This window comes from Oncorhynchus tshawytscha, linkage group LG08, assembly GCF_018296145.1.
Source record: "Oncorhynchus tshawytscha isolate Ot180627B linkage group LG08, Otsh_v2.0, whole genome shotgun sequence".
Lineage (NCBI taxonomy): Eukaryota > Metazoa > Chordata > Actinopteri > Salmoniformes > Salmonidae > Oncorhynchus > Oncorhynchus tshawytscha.
In genome coordinates, this window is record NC_056436.1 from 19720917 (window position 1) to 19734950 (window position 14034).

The 14034-nt window shown below is 41.2% G+C and overlaps 3 protein-coding genes across 12 annotated transcripts in view; 2 read left to right on the top strand and 1 right to left on the bottom strand.

Annotated features, from left to right (window-relative positions):
- Positions 1-1199: 1199 nt before the first annotated feature.
- Positions 1200-3927, bottom strand: gjb9a (gap junction protein beta 9a). The gene is made up of 2 exons (XM_024430340.2): positions 3762-3927; positions 1200-2597 (listed from the first exon to the last, which is right to left on the bottom strand). The coding sequence occupies exon 2, from the start codon at positions 2586-2588 to the stop codon at positions 1779-1781; it is 810 nt and encodes a 269-aa protein (XP_024286108.1). The 5' UTR covers positions 2589-2597; positions 3762-3927; the 3' UTR covers positions 1200-1778.
- Positions 3928-4722: 795 nt separating this feature from the next.
- Positions 4723-8501, top strand: ptp4a2a (protein tyrosine phosphatase 4A2a). Its single transcript, XM_024430338.2, has 7 exons — positions 4723-4870; positions 5371-5499; positions 5767-6295; positions 6469-6561; positions 6781-6911; positions 7083-7157; positions 7675-8501. Exons 3-7 carry the CDS (start codon positions 6200-6202, stop codon positions 7784-7786), a joined length of 507 nt encoding a protein of 168 aa, XP_024286106.1. The 5' UTR covers positions 4723-4870; positions 5371-5499; positions 5767-6199; the 3' UTR covers positions 7787-8501.
- A 183-nt stretch (positions 8502-8684) lies between these two features.
- Positions 8685-14034, top strand: part of LOC112256818 (apoptosis-stimulating of p53 protein 1-like) — a 52298-nt gene continuing 46948 nt past the window's right edge. For 2 of the 10 annotated variants that reach the window (XM_042325308.1, XM_042325305.1), the window contains exon 1: positions 8687-9303. Coding sequence is in view for 9 of the 10 variants with exons in the window: in XM_042325305.1 (XP_042181239.1) it covers positions 9295-9303 (9 nt within the window). In the remaining variant the exon portion in view is untranslated. Of the gene's footprint in view, positions 9304-14034 lie in introns of all 10 variants that reach the window. The other 8 variants (XM_042325306.1, XM_042325309.1, XM_042325310.1 and 5 more) reach the window with 5 other exon arrangements.

Consider the following 14034-nt stretch of genomic DNA (forward strand, 5'->3'; position numbering starts at 1 on the left):
ATTGACCCTCTTTGCACTAACTCTTTTGGGGAAAAAGTATTTGATCCCCTGTTGATTTTGTACGTTTGCCCACTGACAAAGAAATTATCAGTTTATAATTTTAATGGTAGGTTTATTTGAACAGTGAGAGACAGAATAACAACAACAAAATCCAGAAAAATGCATGTCAAAAATGTTATAAATTGATTAGCATTTTAATGAGGGAAATAAGTATTTGACCCCCTCTCAATCAGAAAGATTTCTGGCTCCCAGGTGTCTTTTATACGGGTAACGAGCTGAGATTCAGAGCACACTCTTAAAGGGAGTGCTCCTAATCTCAGCTTGTTACCTGTATAAAAGACACCTCTCCACAGAAGCAATCAATCAATCAGATTCCAAACTCTCCACCATGGCCAAGACCAAAGAGCTCTCCAAGGATGTCAGGGACAAGATTGTAGGCCTACACAAGGCTGGAATGGGCTACAAGACCATCGCCAAGCAGCTTGGTGAGAAGGTGACAACAGTTGGTGCGATTATTGACCTGGTGGCCAACTTCAAAAAACATCTGATCTCTGTGATTGCCAACAAGGGTTTTGCCACCAAGTACTATGTCATGTTTTGCAGAGGGGTCAAATACTTATTTCCCTCATTAAAATGCAAATCACTTTATAACATTTTTGACATGTTTTTCATGATTTTGTTGTTGTTATTCTGTCTCTCACTGTTCAAATAAACCTACCATTAAAATTATAAACGGATCATTTCTTTGTCAGTAGGCAAACGTACAAAATCAGTAGGGGATCAAAAACTTTTTTCCCTCACTGTATGCTGCTGCTACTGTTTATTATCTATCCTGTTGCCTAGTTACTTTACCCCTACCTATACAGTATGTACATATCTCCAACAATAACCCTGTACCCCTGCACATCGACTTGGTACTGGTACCCCGTGTATATAGTTATCGTTACTCATTGTATATTTATTCCTTGTGTTATTATTTTTTCCTCTGCATTGTTAGGAAGGGCCTGTAAGTAAGAATTTCACTGTTAGTCTACACCTGTTGTTTATGAAGCATGTGACAAATAATATTTGATTTGACTTCATCTTGGGAATGGTGAGTTGTTAGCATCTTTTGTATAGCCTCTGTAACTTTATCACCCATAATTTTTCATGATTCATTCATGATTTTTGTTAATCCTTGCCTTATCAGGATTCATTAAGAAGTGTTCAGAAACATCTCATTTACTCACTTAGAAATACAATTATCATTCATTATTAAGTTTCTATTGGGAAAAACATAACACACAACCAAAACAAACTGCAAATGCATCCAACAAGCTTGATGTATTCATTGCCTATACACTATAAGTCAATTTGTCCAAATAGTTATGACGTCTTCAAACGGAGAGACTAGATATATAAAGAGCGTTAATTTCTAAGCGGTACATTCTGTACTGTCGCTTCATATAAAAGACTTGATCTCAAATCCAAAATGCTCCAGTATAGAGTAAAATGTACAGTTAGTGCATTCATCTTAATATATCTAGGTGGGACAACCATATATCTCAGTCATAGTAGGTATATTTTTCCTCCATAAAGTAGCCACCCACAAAGTCAGTGCAATATGGATTTACATTTTAGTCATTTAGCAGACGCTCTTATCCAGAGCGATTTACAGTTAGTGCATTCATCTTTAGATAGCTAGGTGGGACAACCACATATCTAAGCAAATTTTTCCTCAATAAAGTAGCTCTCAGCAAAGTCAGTGCTATAATGCACCAAAATCAAACAGATCAGGACTACAGACTTGTGGCAGCAGCCTCCTTTGCCTTCTTCTGTCTGCTGATGTTCTGCTGGCTCCCAATAGTTGGATCTACCCTGATATACGATGACCTCGGCAGAGCGATGTTGGTCACCTCATGGCACTCAGCGAAGAGAAGTCTCTTGTTGGCCTGCCGTACTTTAAGCACCTTCTGTAACCGCTTGCCCAACAGATAGAACATCTCCAGGATGCACATGAAGATGCAGATGGCTGAGGAGACCACCATGAAGATGGTGAAGATCTTCTTCTCCGTGGGCCTGGATATGTAGCAGTCCACTGTGTTTGGGCAAGGCTCCAGGGCACACTTGGAGAGACGTGGCATGTCATAGCCATGGTAGATGTAGTAGAGAATGTAAAGGAAGGCTGCGTCAACCACGGCCTTGAAGATCAGGCTGACCAGGTAGGTCCACCACAGGCCTCCACGTTTCTTCCCTGGGTTGGCGTACAGGTGAGAGCCCTGGTGCTGGGAAGCATACTTTGAATCCTTCCCCTCACGATACTTGACGTGAGCCATGACCATGAGAGATGGACAGGTGACGAAGATGAGCTGGAGGGCCCACAGGCGGATGTGTGAGATGGGGAAGATGCTGTCATAACAGACGTTGGTGCAGCCGGGCTGCCTGGTGTTGCACACAAAGTCCTTGCTCTCGTCTCCCCACACACGCTGGGCGGCAACCACGAACACCATGACACGGAACACAAACACCATGGACAGCCACACACGACCAAACACAGTGGAGTACTTGTTGACCCCGCTGAGTAGGCTCTCTAGTGCTGACCAGTTCATCCCTGTGGCCTGTAAAATACAGAAGTCAGTCACAAGGCAAAATGGTCTCACAAAGGGTTAAAACAAATCTGTCATAAATGAAATAAACACATAGAATTAAACCTGACCACAAAGACACTGACATGGCCAATCTTCAATCCTTTTCAGTGCAGTTAAACACATTATTTTCTGTGTGATGGCATTAGTTCTCGCTTGCTACTCTGTGAGTCTTCACAAAGCAGTGTAGGCATTGACATTACTAAATTCAACACTAAAATGTCCATGAAGAAACCACACCTAGTTTATTTACAATAGAGGAAGTCCATTTATTGTAAAACCAGCACAATTTCAATGAAGGGAAGTTAGATAATTAAATTCTTGACTCATCATTTCATGAATCTAACAAGACCTAAATGGCCTACAGTATGTGTATATGTTTTTGTGTTACGTCCTCTTTAATTGGTCCATGGAGATTAAACTAATTTACCTTCTGATAGGATTTATCCACTCTAAATGCTTTTAGAGATTCGAAGCACAGCAATCAATTTTCAAACTGTAGGCCTTACGGAAATAAAAAAATGGAACACATACTTTTCCATAATGTCAGTAATGACGCCATCATTTAAAATGATACCATTGTATTTATGTCTCCCACATCCACTCAGACTATTGATTATATATTTACTGTTAGAGCGTAGGCCTGTATTTGACAAGTATTCAGTATTCCAGATCGTGATTGTATTTTATTTATTGATTCATTATTACTAAAGTCTTTGCAACAACAGTACTTGCCAGTAAATGGTCATTTAAATGTGTACAGAGGTATTGCTATGTTGGTAGAAAGCAAAAGTGCGTCATCACTACATTCACATCACTGAACAAACAGACGGTGATTGATTTGATGTACTTATAATATAAAGTGTCTTTCAGCGTCCTAAAAGGCGTATGTCAAATAAAATGTATTATTATCATTATTATTAAAGACATGTTAAGCACCTTGAGTATAGAACACCTAATGTGTAGAGATAATAAACATACAGTAGGAAACAGGAACGTCTCTTTTGTACAGAGCCTCTACTGTGTCAGGCCTTTCGTAACCCTGGGTCTCTGAATTTTAAGTTAATTTCTCCTCAATTCCCTAAGACAACATAGTTAACACATGCATTCATTAAAGTTGGGTGAAAATGACCTTACTTGGGATATGAACTGGGATCAGAAAAATGTCAATATTCCAGCGAAACAAACAGAGCAGGAGTCTATCCTCGGGTATCTCTCTCTCCTTTCTCAGAAATCCTGCCTGTGTCACATGGAAAACTACCAGCCCCAGGTGTGTGAGAAGTGAGGACTGTATACTATTGGCAGTGGTGTAGTTGTTCTACCTGCTAAACAAAGGGTGTGTGGGTGTGTTTATCTATTCATGAGGACTCAAGGAAACCACACAAGAACAGACATGTGAATCCAAGCCCACTACCTGAGAGAGCGAGAGAGAGAGAGAGAGAGAGAGAGAAGAGAGAGATATGGCTGTGGACTGTGAGAGCGTCATAGGCCTACTGTAAGCAGTAAGACTAATATGCCATTTCACACATGTGGAATCCTAAGTTTCAGTGGAGGCTGATGGGAGAAGCTATAGGAGGATGAGCTCATTGTAATGGCTGGAATGGAATTAAATGGAACGGTATCAAACACATCAAACATACGGAAACCACATTTGTTCCATTCCAGCCATTACAATGAACATGTCCTGCTATCGCTCCTCCCACCAGCCTCCACTGTTAAGATTGGGTAACACAGAATGATGACCTCTATGGCATTTTTTTTATTTTTTAAATGCAATCTTTATTAAACTAGGCAAGTCAGTTAAGAACAAATTCTTATTTACAATGATGGCCTATGTAGGCCTATTTCATTATCGCAAATCGCTATGGCAATTAATGCATCTACTAGATTTCTTGTCAAGGCAGACTTTTTTTGGATAGTGTCTTTGCCGTCAGAATAGGTCAAACATGCAATATCCTCTATCACCATCAAGGTCTGTCATTGAATTAACATGGAATAATCCCCAAAACGATGTTGTATTCTTTCTCCAAATGACTGTGACTCCCTCTAGTGTTGAGAACCTGAATGAAAATGCTCACTGTATTTTTTCCCAACATACACGTAGACGTCACGTACGTCACGTGGTATAATACCAAGCCGCTAGCAAGCTAACGCTTTTTAGCACTGCTGTCAACAAACGGATATGTTGCTTCTTTCAACCAGTTTTTCATCGATTTTTCATTGAAGACGTCAATCATCAGCTTTTTGTAAGTAACTAGGCAGTTGCCTAAACATCCGGCACGTCTTTGTTAGCTAGCTAACGTTAGTTTTATCTGCTGCGTTGACAACGTGCTAGCTAACCTAGCTTGACTCCCAAATACTGTCGCCATCTATGGCAAATGGCTAATTTATTAGATTAACCTCAAGCAAGCAAATAACTAGCTCGCTATGATGGCTAAATGCAAGTGCTTCTGCAATAGCTACGTGTATAGCTATTATTGCATCATGTATAATATGTAATCATTGCATTTACTGTATTGAACTATTCTTGCCAGAGAGACAGACAGTGATAGGGACAAAGAGAGAGAGCTGTAATATTTGTAAATAGATGGTATTGTTCCTCTTCTATGAGCTGAATGAAACTTTAATGTAATGTAAAAAAATGTATTTTCTATTGTTACTAAAGTACGTTCAGGCTTCACAGCATTGTTCCTCAACGTGGCTTTAATGTATACGCTATGGTTTCGCCTAATGCTTTGTTTTACAGGTCAAGAGCTCTTTGTGAGCAGCAGGAGCCCTAGGCTGTGCCACTGTAGAGAGAAGAATCAATGGTGTGCAGAGTTGCCACACCGCCTTGTGCACGCTGGATGAACGCAACGTTACTCAGCACACAACGGTTGGTTTGTTTCACTCATTGATTTTCTCAGTGTTATTCAACATGTTAGGCCTATTTCATTATCGCAAATCAAAATTACATGAGACGTGTAATACAACGTGACAGACATTACTTCGTATGGACTCTTTTATATAGCCTGAATTGGTTCAGTGCTGTACCCTATCCTACTTTGCAGCTAGTCTATTACCTGTTAGTAATTGGGCTGTGTTGCTGATAAAACCATTCCTCCCTGTGACTGTTACCTTCCTGTGAATTATATGTTTTCAGGCAGCACATTTATGGCGTTTGCGAGGGTGCCACACTTTGGAGACTTTTGCCAGGCACAGCACCAGCACCTGTGAGCAGCCTGCAGCCAAACATATGAAGAAATACCCCACCAGAAGTCAACCAGTACTCCTGGAGAGAGAGAGGCTGATATTTCTCCAAGTATATGGCTTGGATTGAGCTAATCCAGCCACTAAACAACCACTAAATAATTCCTGAATGGGCTAGTTGGGATTTAAAATCTAAAGGGATACCCCTTTTCTTTCTTTTGTTTCCTTTTCATATTCCACTTTTTATTTACTTTCGCCCCATTCTCCGTAGCCTATATCTTTCAATAACCACCTTTATACCCAATCTAGCTACCATTTTGGAGTACTTTTCTCTACTACTCTACTGTACACCCTCTCCTGGAAGACTGCCTTCTCTGTCTGTCAAGATGAATCGCCCCGCCCCTGTTGAGATCTCCCATGACTGTATGAAGTTTCTGATCACCCACAATCCCACCAACTCCCAGCTGGTGAAGTTTATAGAGGTACGGTATCATTGACTCCTACTAATACATATCTCTTATGCTTTGCATTTACATGAAGCATTGTGTTATTTGGTTTATAGAGTTCTTATATGTTAAACCACATTTGGAATGAACTGAAAAACAAAGTGTGTTGAATGATTACTTACTAAACTAAAATCACTTATCTATTATAGGATCTGAAGGCTTTTGGAGTGCAGACACTGGTCAGAGTGTGTGATGCCACTTACGACAAAACCCCTGTGGAGCAGGAAGGCATAACTGTTGTGGTGAGACGACCGCTCTGTTCTGCCACTATCTTAACCTGTTAGACCTTAAAATTTGGTTGGAGTTGATTCAGCCATTTCTGTTGTATCTGCATGATATCTAGGCCTGTCCTTTTCCTAATGATGGAGGTAGCATGAAAGCATTAGGCCTATCAATTACCCTACCTAAACAATGAATCCTTTAACAGAGCCTAATTCCAACCATATGTTCTCTCCAAAAAGGATTGGCCCTTTGATGATGGTTCTTCACCCCCTGAACAAGTCGTTGATGACTGGCTCAACCTTCTGAAGTGTAAATTCAGAGAGGAACCCGGTTGTTGCATTGCAGTGCATTGTGTGGCGGGGTTGGGTCGGTGAGTTGTCTACATATTGTATCTTCTCCTTCCCTCGAATGTCTGCTAGCCACCAACTCAAAGCAGTGTTTAGTGAATGTGGTTATTTAGTGAAGGAGGGGTATTTTATATTACACCAACTTTCCCATCTCTACAGTACACTTGATGTGATTTGATATAATTTCTCCCCAGAGCCCCAGTCCTGGTAGCGTTGGCGTTGATTGAGTGTGGGATGGAGTATGAAGATGCTGTTCACTTTATAAGACAGTAAGTTATATAATAATTTGGGGGGTGCTTATAATTTGTTCTATTTCATACATGTTCAAGTGTGTATTATGCATGTGTGAATTGAAAATACGTTTTTAAGCATACCCCATTCCCCCTGAGACACCCTCGGTGAGTGGGGCCAGGGATCAGCCGCTATTGACAGCGACCCTGTAGCAATTAGGGTTGAGTGCCTGGCTCAAGGGCACATTGGCAGTTTTTCAAATCTAGTTGGATCTGGGATTCGAACCAGCAACCTTTCGTTTACTGGCCCAACACATTTAACTGGTAAACTACCTGCTGCCCACAAGTTCTCTACATTGATAATATTTGGATACTTCAACCATTTTTCTGAATACTAATAAATGAATAATAATTTTCATAAATTATCATATCTTCTCGCTACTGTGATTAAAAATGAAGATGATATAAGTTATGGTGAGGTGATTCCTGAATATGCCAGTGTGACATTTAAAATGCCATCAAAATGCCATCATTTTGTCTGTGTTTCTTCTCTCAGAAAGAGACGTGGAGCCTTCAACTCAAAACAACTAATGTACCTCGAAAACTACAAGCCCAAGATGCGTCTCCGCTTCAAAGATGCTAATGGACAAAATTGCTGCATTCAGTAAGAAGATAAGCGGTATTGTCAAGATTTACTCAACAAAGAAACTGACTACTATAAGAAAAGTTATTGATTATACTCAAATAAGAAAAAAATATACTGAAAGAAAAAAAAAGTTATTGATTACCAGTCTAAATAGTAACATTTAATTTGATCAAAGTAAACAATGTGAAAAGACCAGTTAGAGATTAATCTGAGTTGTTAGCACTGCTGTTTTCCTCAACTACTGTAGTGATTCATTAAAGCAAGATGTTTAAAATGGTTCCTTGTTGTTGGTGGTGTGATCATGTATGAGTTGTGCAAAGGCTGAAATCTGTTTTTGTTTAACAGCCTTTGATAGTATTACATATTTAAAAAAAAAAAAAAAAAAAAAAGATCATCAAGGATGAGCACAAATCTGCATAAATACTGTATTTACCTGGTATTTCCTACAAAATTCTGTGGTATAAATGAATTATAACTTCTCAACATATTTGGGTAACTGCCTGGTACCAAATGGGGATTGCTGTATTTGAATTACTCATGAATCAACATGTAATTTAGGCCTATAGGTATTACCATTTACCATGTAATTTCAGAGTAAATACCCTAATTTCATTTCAGTTTTTGTGCCGTAAATAAGAGTGTAACGTGATCATGTTTTGGATGATGAGCACCACCACTACAATATGTAGGCCTACACACATTAGAAAACCTCAAATAAATTAAGTTAATACAATTCATTTGAGGAATTCGTGTTTTTTTTTGTCAGACCTGAACGATCCAATGAATCGTTTCCCGTCCCCTGCAACTAAGTGTTTATAGAGATATAACAACTCATTTCACAGTATGGACACAAGATGACACTGACGTTCCATTTAAAACTGCATCATCCTTTTGAAACAGCTCATGTGAACAAAGTTGGCTTAGATGTGTTAAAACAACTGGACTGAAGGAAGAATGCTCTGGTAGCCTATTTTATTACATTCATCAGTATTTTAATTATAGTCCTAGTTAAGAATATAATTATCAGAAAATATAACCGAACTACAGTCGGGAGTTTCCTTTGCCTGTCATGGCGTTTGTAGCTGCGGTTGGAAAGTGCATTATCCTGTGAATTTAAAACGGATAGCCATATAAAAGCAGCCGTCTTTGCTACAACAGCATTTAGCGGATTTGTCCTGGCCTTTGATTATACTATTTATTCCAGCGCGCGGGCGGTCGAACCCTCTAAAGGCAATCGGCGAATTATTTGTGGCATGAACTTTCAGTCGCTCAGCAGCAAACTCACTGAAACAACATGCCTCCCAACTACGCTGAGTGATGTTCAGTGACTATTGCGTGCCGTGATCCACTTCGCCCTCAGCGTCTAGTTATGCCTGCATCGCTGTGGGACCAAGTGTCGTTACTTTAGGACCATTACATCCGATTCTGGAGAGGGACGCACTCGACCATACCGACCAGTTATTCGGACCAGCGAGAGAGAGTTTCTCCAAGAGATTGGCTGGGATAAACACGCATTGACTGACTAAAATCATGACGCCGGTAAGTACATTTTTAAAAATCGGATAGTTTTAGAAGTCTTGGAAAAATACCCGTTCATTTGAATAGAATTTACATATGGATTTGAGTGGTGGGTGAGCTAAGGTACTCCTATCAATGAGAGAGATGAATAGGAAGCGGAATAAGGCAGACTTTTAGGGTAGCCTAGGGAAGATCCCCACACAACAGTGACCGGCAATACTTGTGGTCACCCACCCAGTGACGCACATTCACCAAGACCTGTAACCTCCCTGTCAGTCCACCAGTAACTGTTGTCAGTGTAGGGAAGTACACACACACACGGCTCCAACATGGATCTCCTCATGCCTGTTAACTGGCTTTTGCTCATTATCCTAATTTCGACTTCTATAATTAGCGAGGCAGTGTAGTGGGTTGAAAGTTTCACGACTGCTTTATTCACACACATGCACATATTCCATTTGTATGTTCTTTATCATGTCTAGCAGGGCAGTCCTATTTCTCCCTCAAACCCCTCTTGTCGTCCCTGTACTACAGAAGCCTCTTTTCGATCCTTCACAGCACCCCCATTACCTTTATTTCCACCCAGATTTGATACAACCGCTTTCATAGCTATTTAACAGAGACCGGAGTTTAGAATTTGGGTGGAATAGTCAGGAAAGACACTGCTAATGGACTGTGTTGGACATTCATTATCATTGGGAGTGAGTGTTTTAAACATCACAGTTATTAGCATATACTCTACTGTAGTACAACTCTGGTGTTTACGAGCCAAAGATCAAGTTCAGAGCCCTCTATTCACTCAACTCCACTTGGTCTGAGCTAACTGACTGATATTGATTGTGAGCCATTTTGTACTCTCCCATCTCATGACTTGACCAGTAGCCAGTTGTAGGCTTACAAAGACTTAGCCTGTTTAATTGACTGACTCACTGTTGTTGTTATAGTGAGAGTCCTCCTCCTCAGCTCTCATTAGTGGAAGTGAAGCCTTGCATCACTGTGTAGTCGAGCTGCTGTTGTTGTTATGAATCCAGCCATACCATGTGCCATTTGTATTGATGTGCCTTTCGGTGTCAGAGTCAATTACATTTCAATTCAGTCAGTTCAGGGAAGTAAAGTGAAATTCCCATTACAACAGAGGAACATTTTGTTTTGAATTGGAATTTCAGTTTACCTACTGAATCGAAATGGAATTCAACCCAACCATGATCTCTCTAGACTAGAGGATAAAATTAGTGGCTGAACATGGATCAGACAGTGCTGGTCTCTGTGAGCTGCTCCATGGCAGGGTGCTGTCACATCTCAGAGCTACAAATCTGATCCAGAACATACTGGGTTCAGATCCTCCCATTCAACCTCTTGCCTTTATAGGAAACACTCCCACCCCGTTCCCCGTCTATGTGCAAACCCACTGGGCATGTATGTCAGCAGTGTGAATGGGAGGCTGTCAGCTCCATTGAATAGACTACAGATGAAGCGCAGTGTTTACAGCTATGTCCTGCGTTTAACTTCAACAATCTCTGGAAGAACAGGATTTTAGCTCTATTAGTGGTGCCAGGCAAGCCCGTTCCCCTACACAGTGGTTGCTATGGACAATTTATTGACTGTTCTGTGCTGCACAGGGAAGCCAGCTAGCCAGGACACTAAATCAGGTGGTCCAGAGTGTGTCGGACTCTGAAACATCAAACTGTCTGCATTCTGGTTTCTTATCTCTGTTGTCTGTCATGGAAGTATGGGCTCTGGTTAAAAGTGGCACATTATGTCTTCCACCCAACAGACACGTTGCAAATCCATCCAATGATAAAGAGATACTTTATCTGAAAAATCTCTTGAATGATTATTATAAAATACACTTTGTTTATAAATCACACAGAGAGAGAGCTGTCTTTCTCTGTCTGCCTGGTAGATGAGGTCTGAGTGACAGGTCTGTGCATCACAGGCTCTCCAGGCAGTGGCTCATCAGTCAGCCCAGCTCCAGGCCCACTGTGACAGCACCTGGTTTTGTTCCTTGTTTCCTCTTATTTAACTAGGCAAGTCCATTGAGAACAAATTCTTATTTTCAATGACAACCTACTGTTCCTAGGCCATCTGCCTTGGTCAGGGGCAGAATGACAAACCTTGTCAGCTCAGGGATTTGAACTTGCAACCTTGCGGTTACTAGTCCAACACTCTAACCACTAGGCTACCCTGCCGCCTATTGACAAGGCCCGGAGTGTTGCTGGCACAACCGTTAGATATGGGCTTCATTGGAATCAGTCAGCACAGATCCAACTCTTCACTCCTCAAACCGAATATCAAGTGAAATTGAAAAGATGGGATGGCATCATTTGTTTTCTACAATGGAATAATTTCCTATCAGCCTGTCTGAATGTTGTTTCTCCTCTCAGCAGGTTTTAGTTGTGTGGTTGCTAGGTTGTTTCTGTTTTGAATGGTACAGATGTGGGATCTTAACTTAATCTGTTTCTCACATCAGTAAATAGTTCTGCAGCAACAGGAAATGTGAATAATTGTGTGGATTATAATTAATGGACATTTTTGTAGGACAAATCCAGTCTGACATTTTATAGTAAAAATTACAAACTTTAGAAGCCTTTTTAAACCTTGAATGCACTACAAGTTTGCATTTCCTGGAAATTTCCTGCAACAACAGGGTGATCAAATTTAAGATTCTACACCTGTAGTTTGAACAAGAAGTGTGTGTGTCTGTGTGTTGTTTAGCTGGATGCTTATTTCCCATGGTCAGTGAGTGTCCTGTTCTTCCTATACGTGCCCTGTCACAGTGACATCCTGGTCTGCTTAGTGTCACCAGGTGCCACTTATCTCTCTCTGCCTCACACAGCCTGTTCCTTGGGAATCTAATTCATGATGTTACACCTGGTCTGGCTCTGGCTGCATTTACCAGCACACGCACCCTCACCCTGGCTACGATCCTCACCTTAACTCACTGACACCCCAACCCCTATCCTTCTACTGCCTGGTGTCACACACCCACAAGCAGTGAGTGAGTCTCTTAGCCATGCCTGCCCTCCTGTCTGTCTGTGCCTGTGAAAATCATCTCCCTCCAGATCTATGAAGAGGTTCTTCAGCATGGTGCAGCACAGCCTGGTCAGTGTGACCAAGGACAAGGCCTGGCTCCACCAGACGGTATGTCCCGGGCCACAGCCACAGGAGAAAGAGAACAGGAAGGCACAGGTGCCACGCAGGGCAGCTAAGGTGACTGCCCTTATGTACTACCCACCACTGTGACCTGTATGCCCTCGTTGGCTGGCCCTCGCTTTATATTCGTCGCCAAACCCACTGGCTCCATGTCATCTATAAGTCTTTGCTAGGTAAAGCCCCGCCTTATCTCAGTTCACTGGTCACCATAGCAGCATGTGCTCCAGCAGGTATATTTCCCTGGTCATCCCTAAAGCCAACTCCTCCTTTGACCGCCTTTCCATCCAGTTCTCTGCTGCCAATGACTGGAACAAATTGCAAAAATCACTGAAGTTGGAGACTTACATCTCCCTCACTAACTGTAAGCATCAGCTGTCAGAGCAGCTTACCGATCATTGCACCTGTACACAGCCCATCTGTAAATAGCCCACCCAACTACCTCATCCCTTTACTGTTATTTATTTTTTGCTCCTTTGCACCCCAGTATCTACTTGCACTTTCATCTTCTGCACATCTATCACTCCAGTGTTTAATTGCTAAATTGTAATTTTGCCACTATGGCATATTTATTGCCTTACCTCCCTTATCTTACCTAATTTGCACACACTGTATATAGACTTTTCTTTTGTGTTATTGACTGTATGTTTGTTTATCCCATGTGTAACTCTGTGTTTGTGTCGCACTGCTTTGCTTTATCTTGGCCAGGTCGCAGTTGTAAATGAGAACTTGTTCTCAACTGGCCTACCTGGTTAAATAAAGGTGATTTATTTATTATTTAAATAAATATGCTGTTGCTAAAAATAGCAAATGGCATCCAGAGCTGGCTAGGAATCATTTTGGGAAGCTGGACAGTGTGATTATATGTTTTTAAGGTGTTATGTGTTTGCACAAGTTTAAGAGTTTGGTGGGCTGTTGATGTTTTTTGTTATTTAATGAGTGTAGTTTGGGTGAGGACACCGGAGAGGCACAGTATGTATGTGGTTGAGGACAATGTTTCTGGTGCATATGATTGCGTATTGTATCTTGTTGTACTGTAGGCATGTGTGGTGTCTTTGTAGATTTGAAAAGTTACCTGACTGTGTGGGATTTTGTTATGAATGTTAACATGGAGTAGGCTGTTCAGTGTGACTGAGTGTTTAATACTATTAGGCAGAGGCTAGTTTAGCCACTCTAGCTCTTTGTGTATGGCTTCTGACCTTTCATTGAGAGGCAACAGCAGCTCTGAGCAGGTTAAGTGACGGAGGACAGAGGAGGTCAGAGATGCATGCTCACAAATTGTTGCTTTTTGGAAACAGAATCTGTAGCAGTGATGATGAATTCAGAACTGGTTTGGGTTTTATCACCCTTGGTTGGTTTTTGTTGGATTCTAAGCAGCCCCCATATAGTCAAGGCTACAGGCCAATCCATAAGGAGAAAAAAAATACATGATCCTTTTCCCTCACAGTGAGGGGACAATAACCTTACATTCCTGGATTTGTTTTTGCTCTCTCTCTCTCCTGGTGTATGTTTTCACTTGTCACACTGTGGACCCACGCACACGTTTACAACCGCCATAATCAGATTATTATAGCCTGCTCAGGGTTGTAAACTGAGACTTAC

Bases quoted from the DNA above. Each gene is read 5' to 3' on its own strand.
- gjb9a (XM_024430340.2), bottom strand. From the start codon at position 2,588: ATGAACTGGTCAGCACTAGAGAGCCTACTCAGCGGGGTCAACAAGTAC.
- ptp4a2a (XM_024430338.2), top strand. From the start codon at position 6,200: ATGAATCGCCCCGCCCCTGTTGAGATCTCCCATGACTGTATGAAGTTT. The intron at 6,562-6,780 runs GTGAGACGACCG...CTCTCCAAAAAG, and splicing joins AGGAAGGCATAACTGTTGTG to GATTGGCCCTTTGATGATGG. The intron at 6,912-7,082 runs GTGAGTTGTCTA...ATTTCTCCCCAG, and splicing joins TGTGTGGCGGGGTTGGGTCG to AGCCCCAGTCCTGGTAGCGT.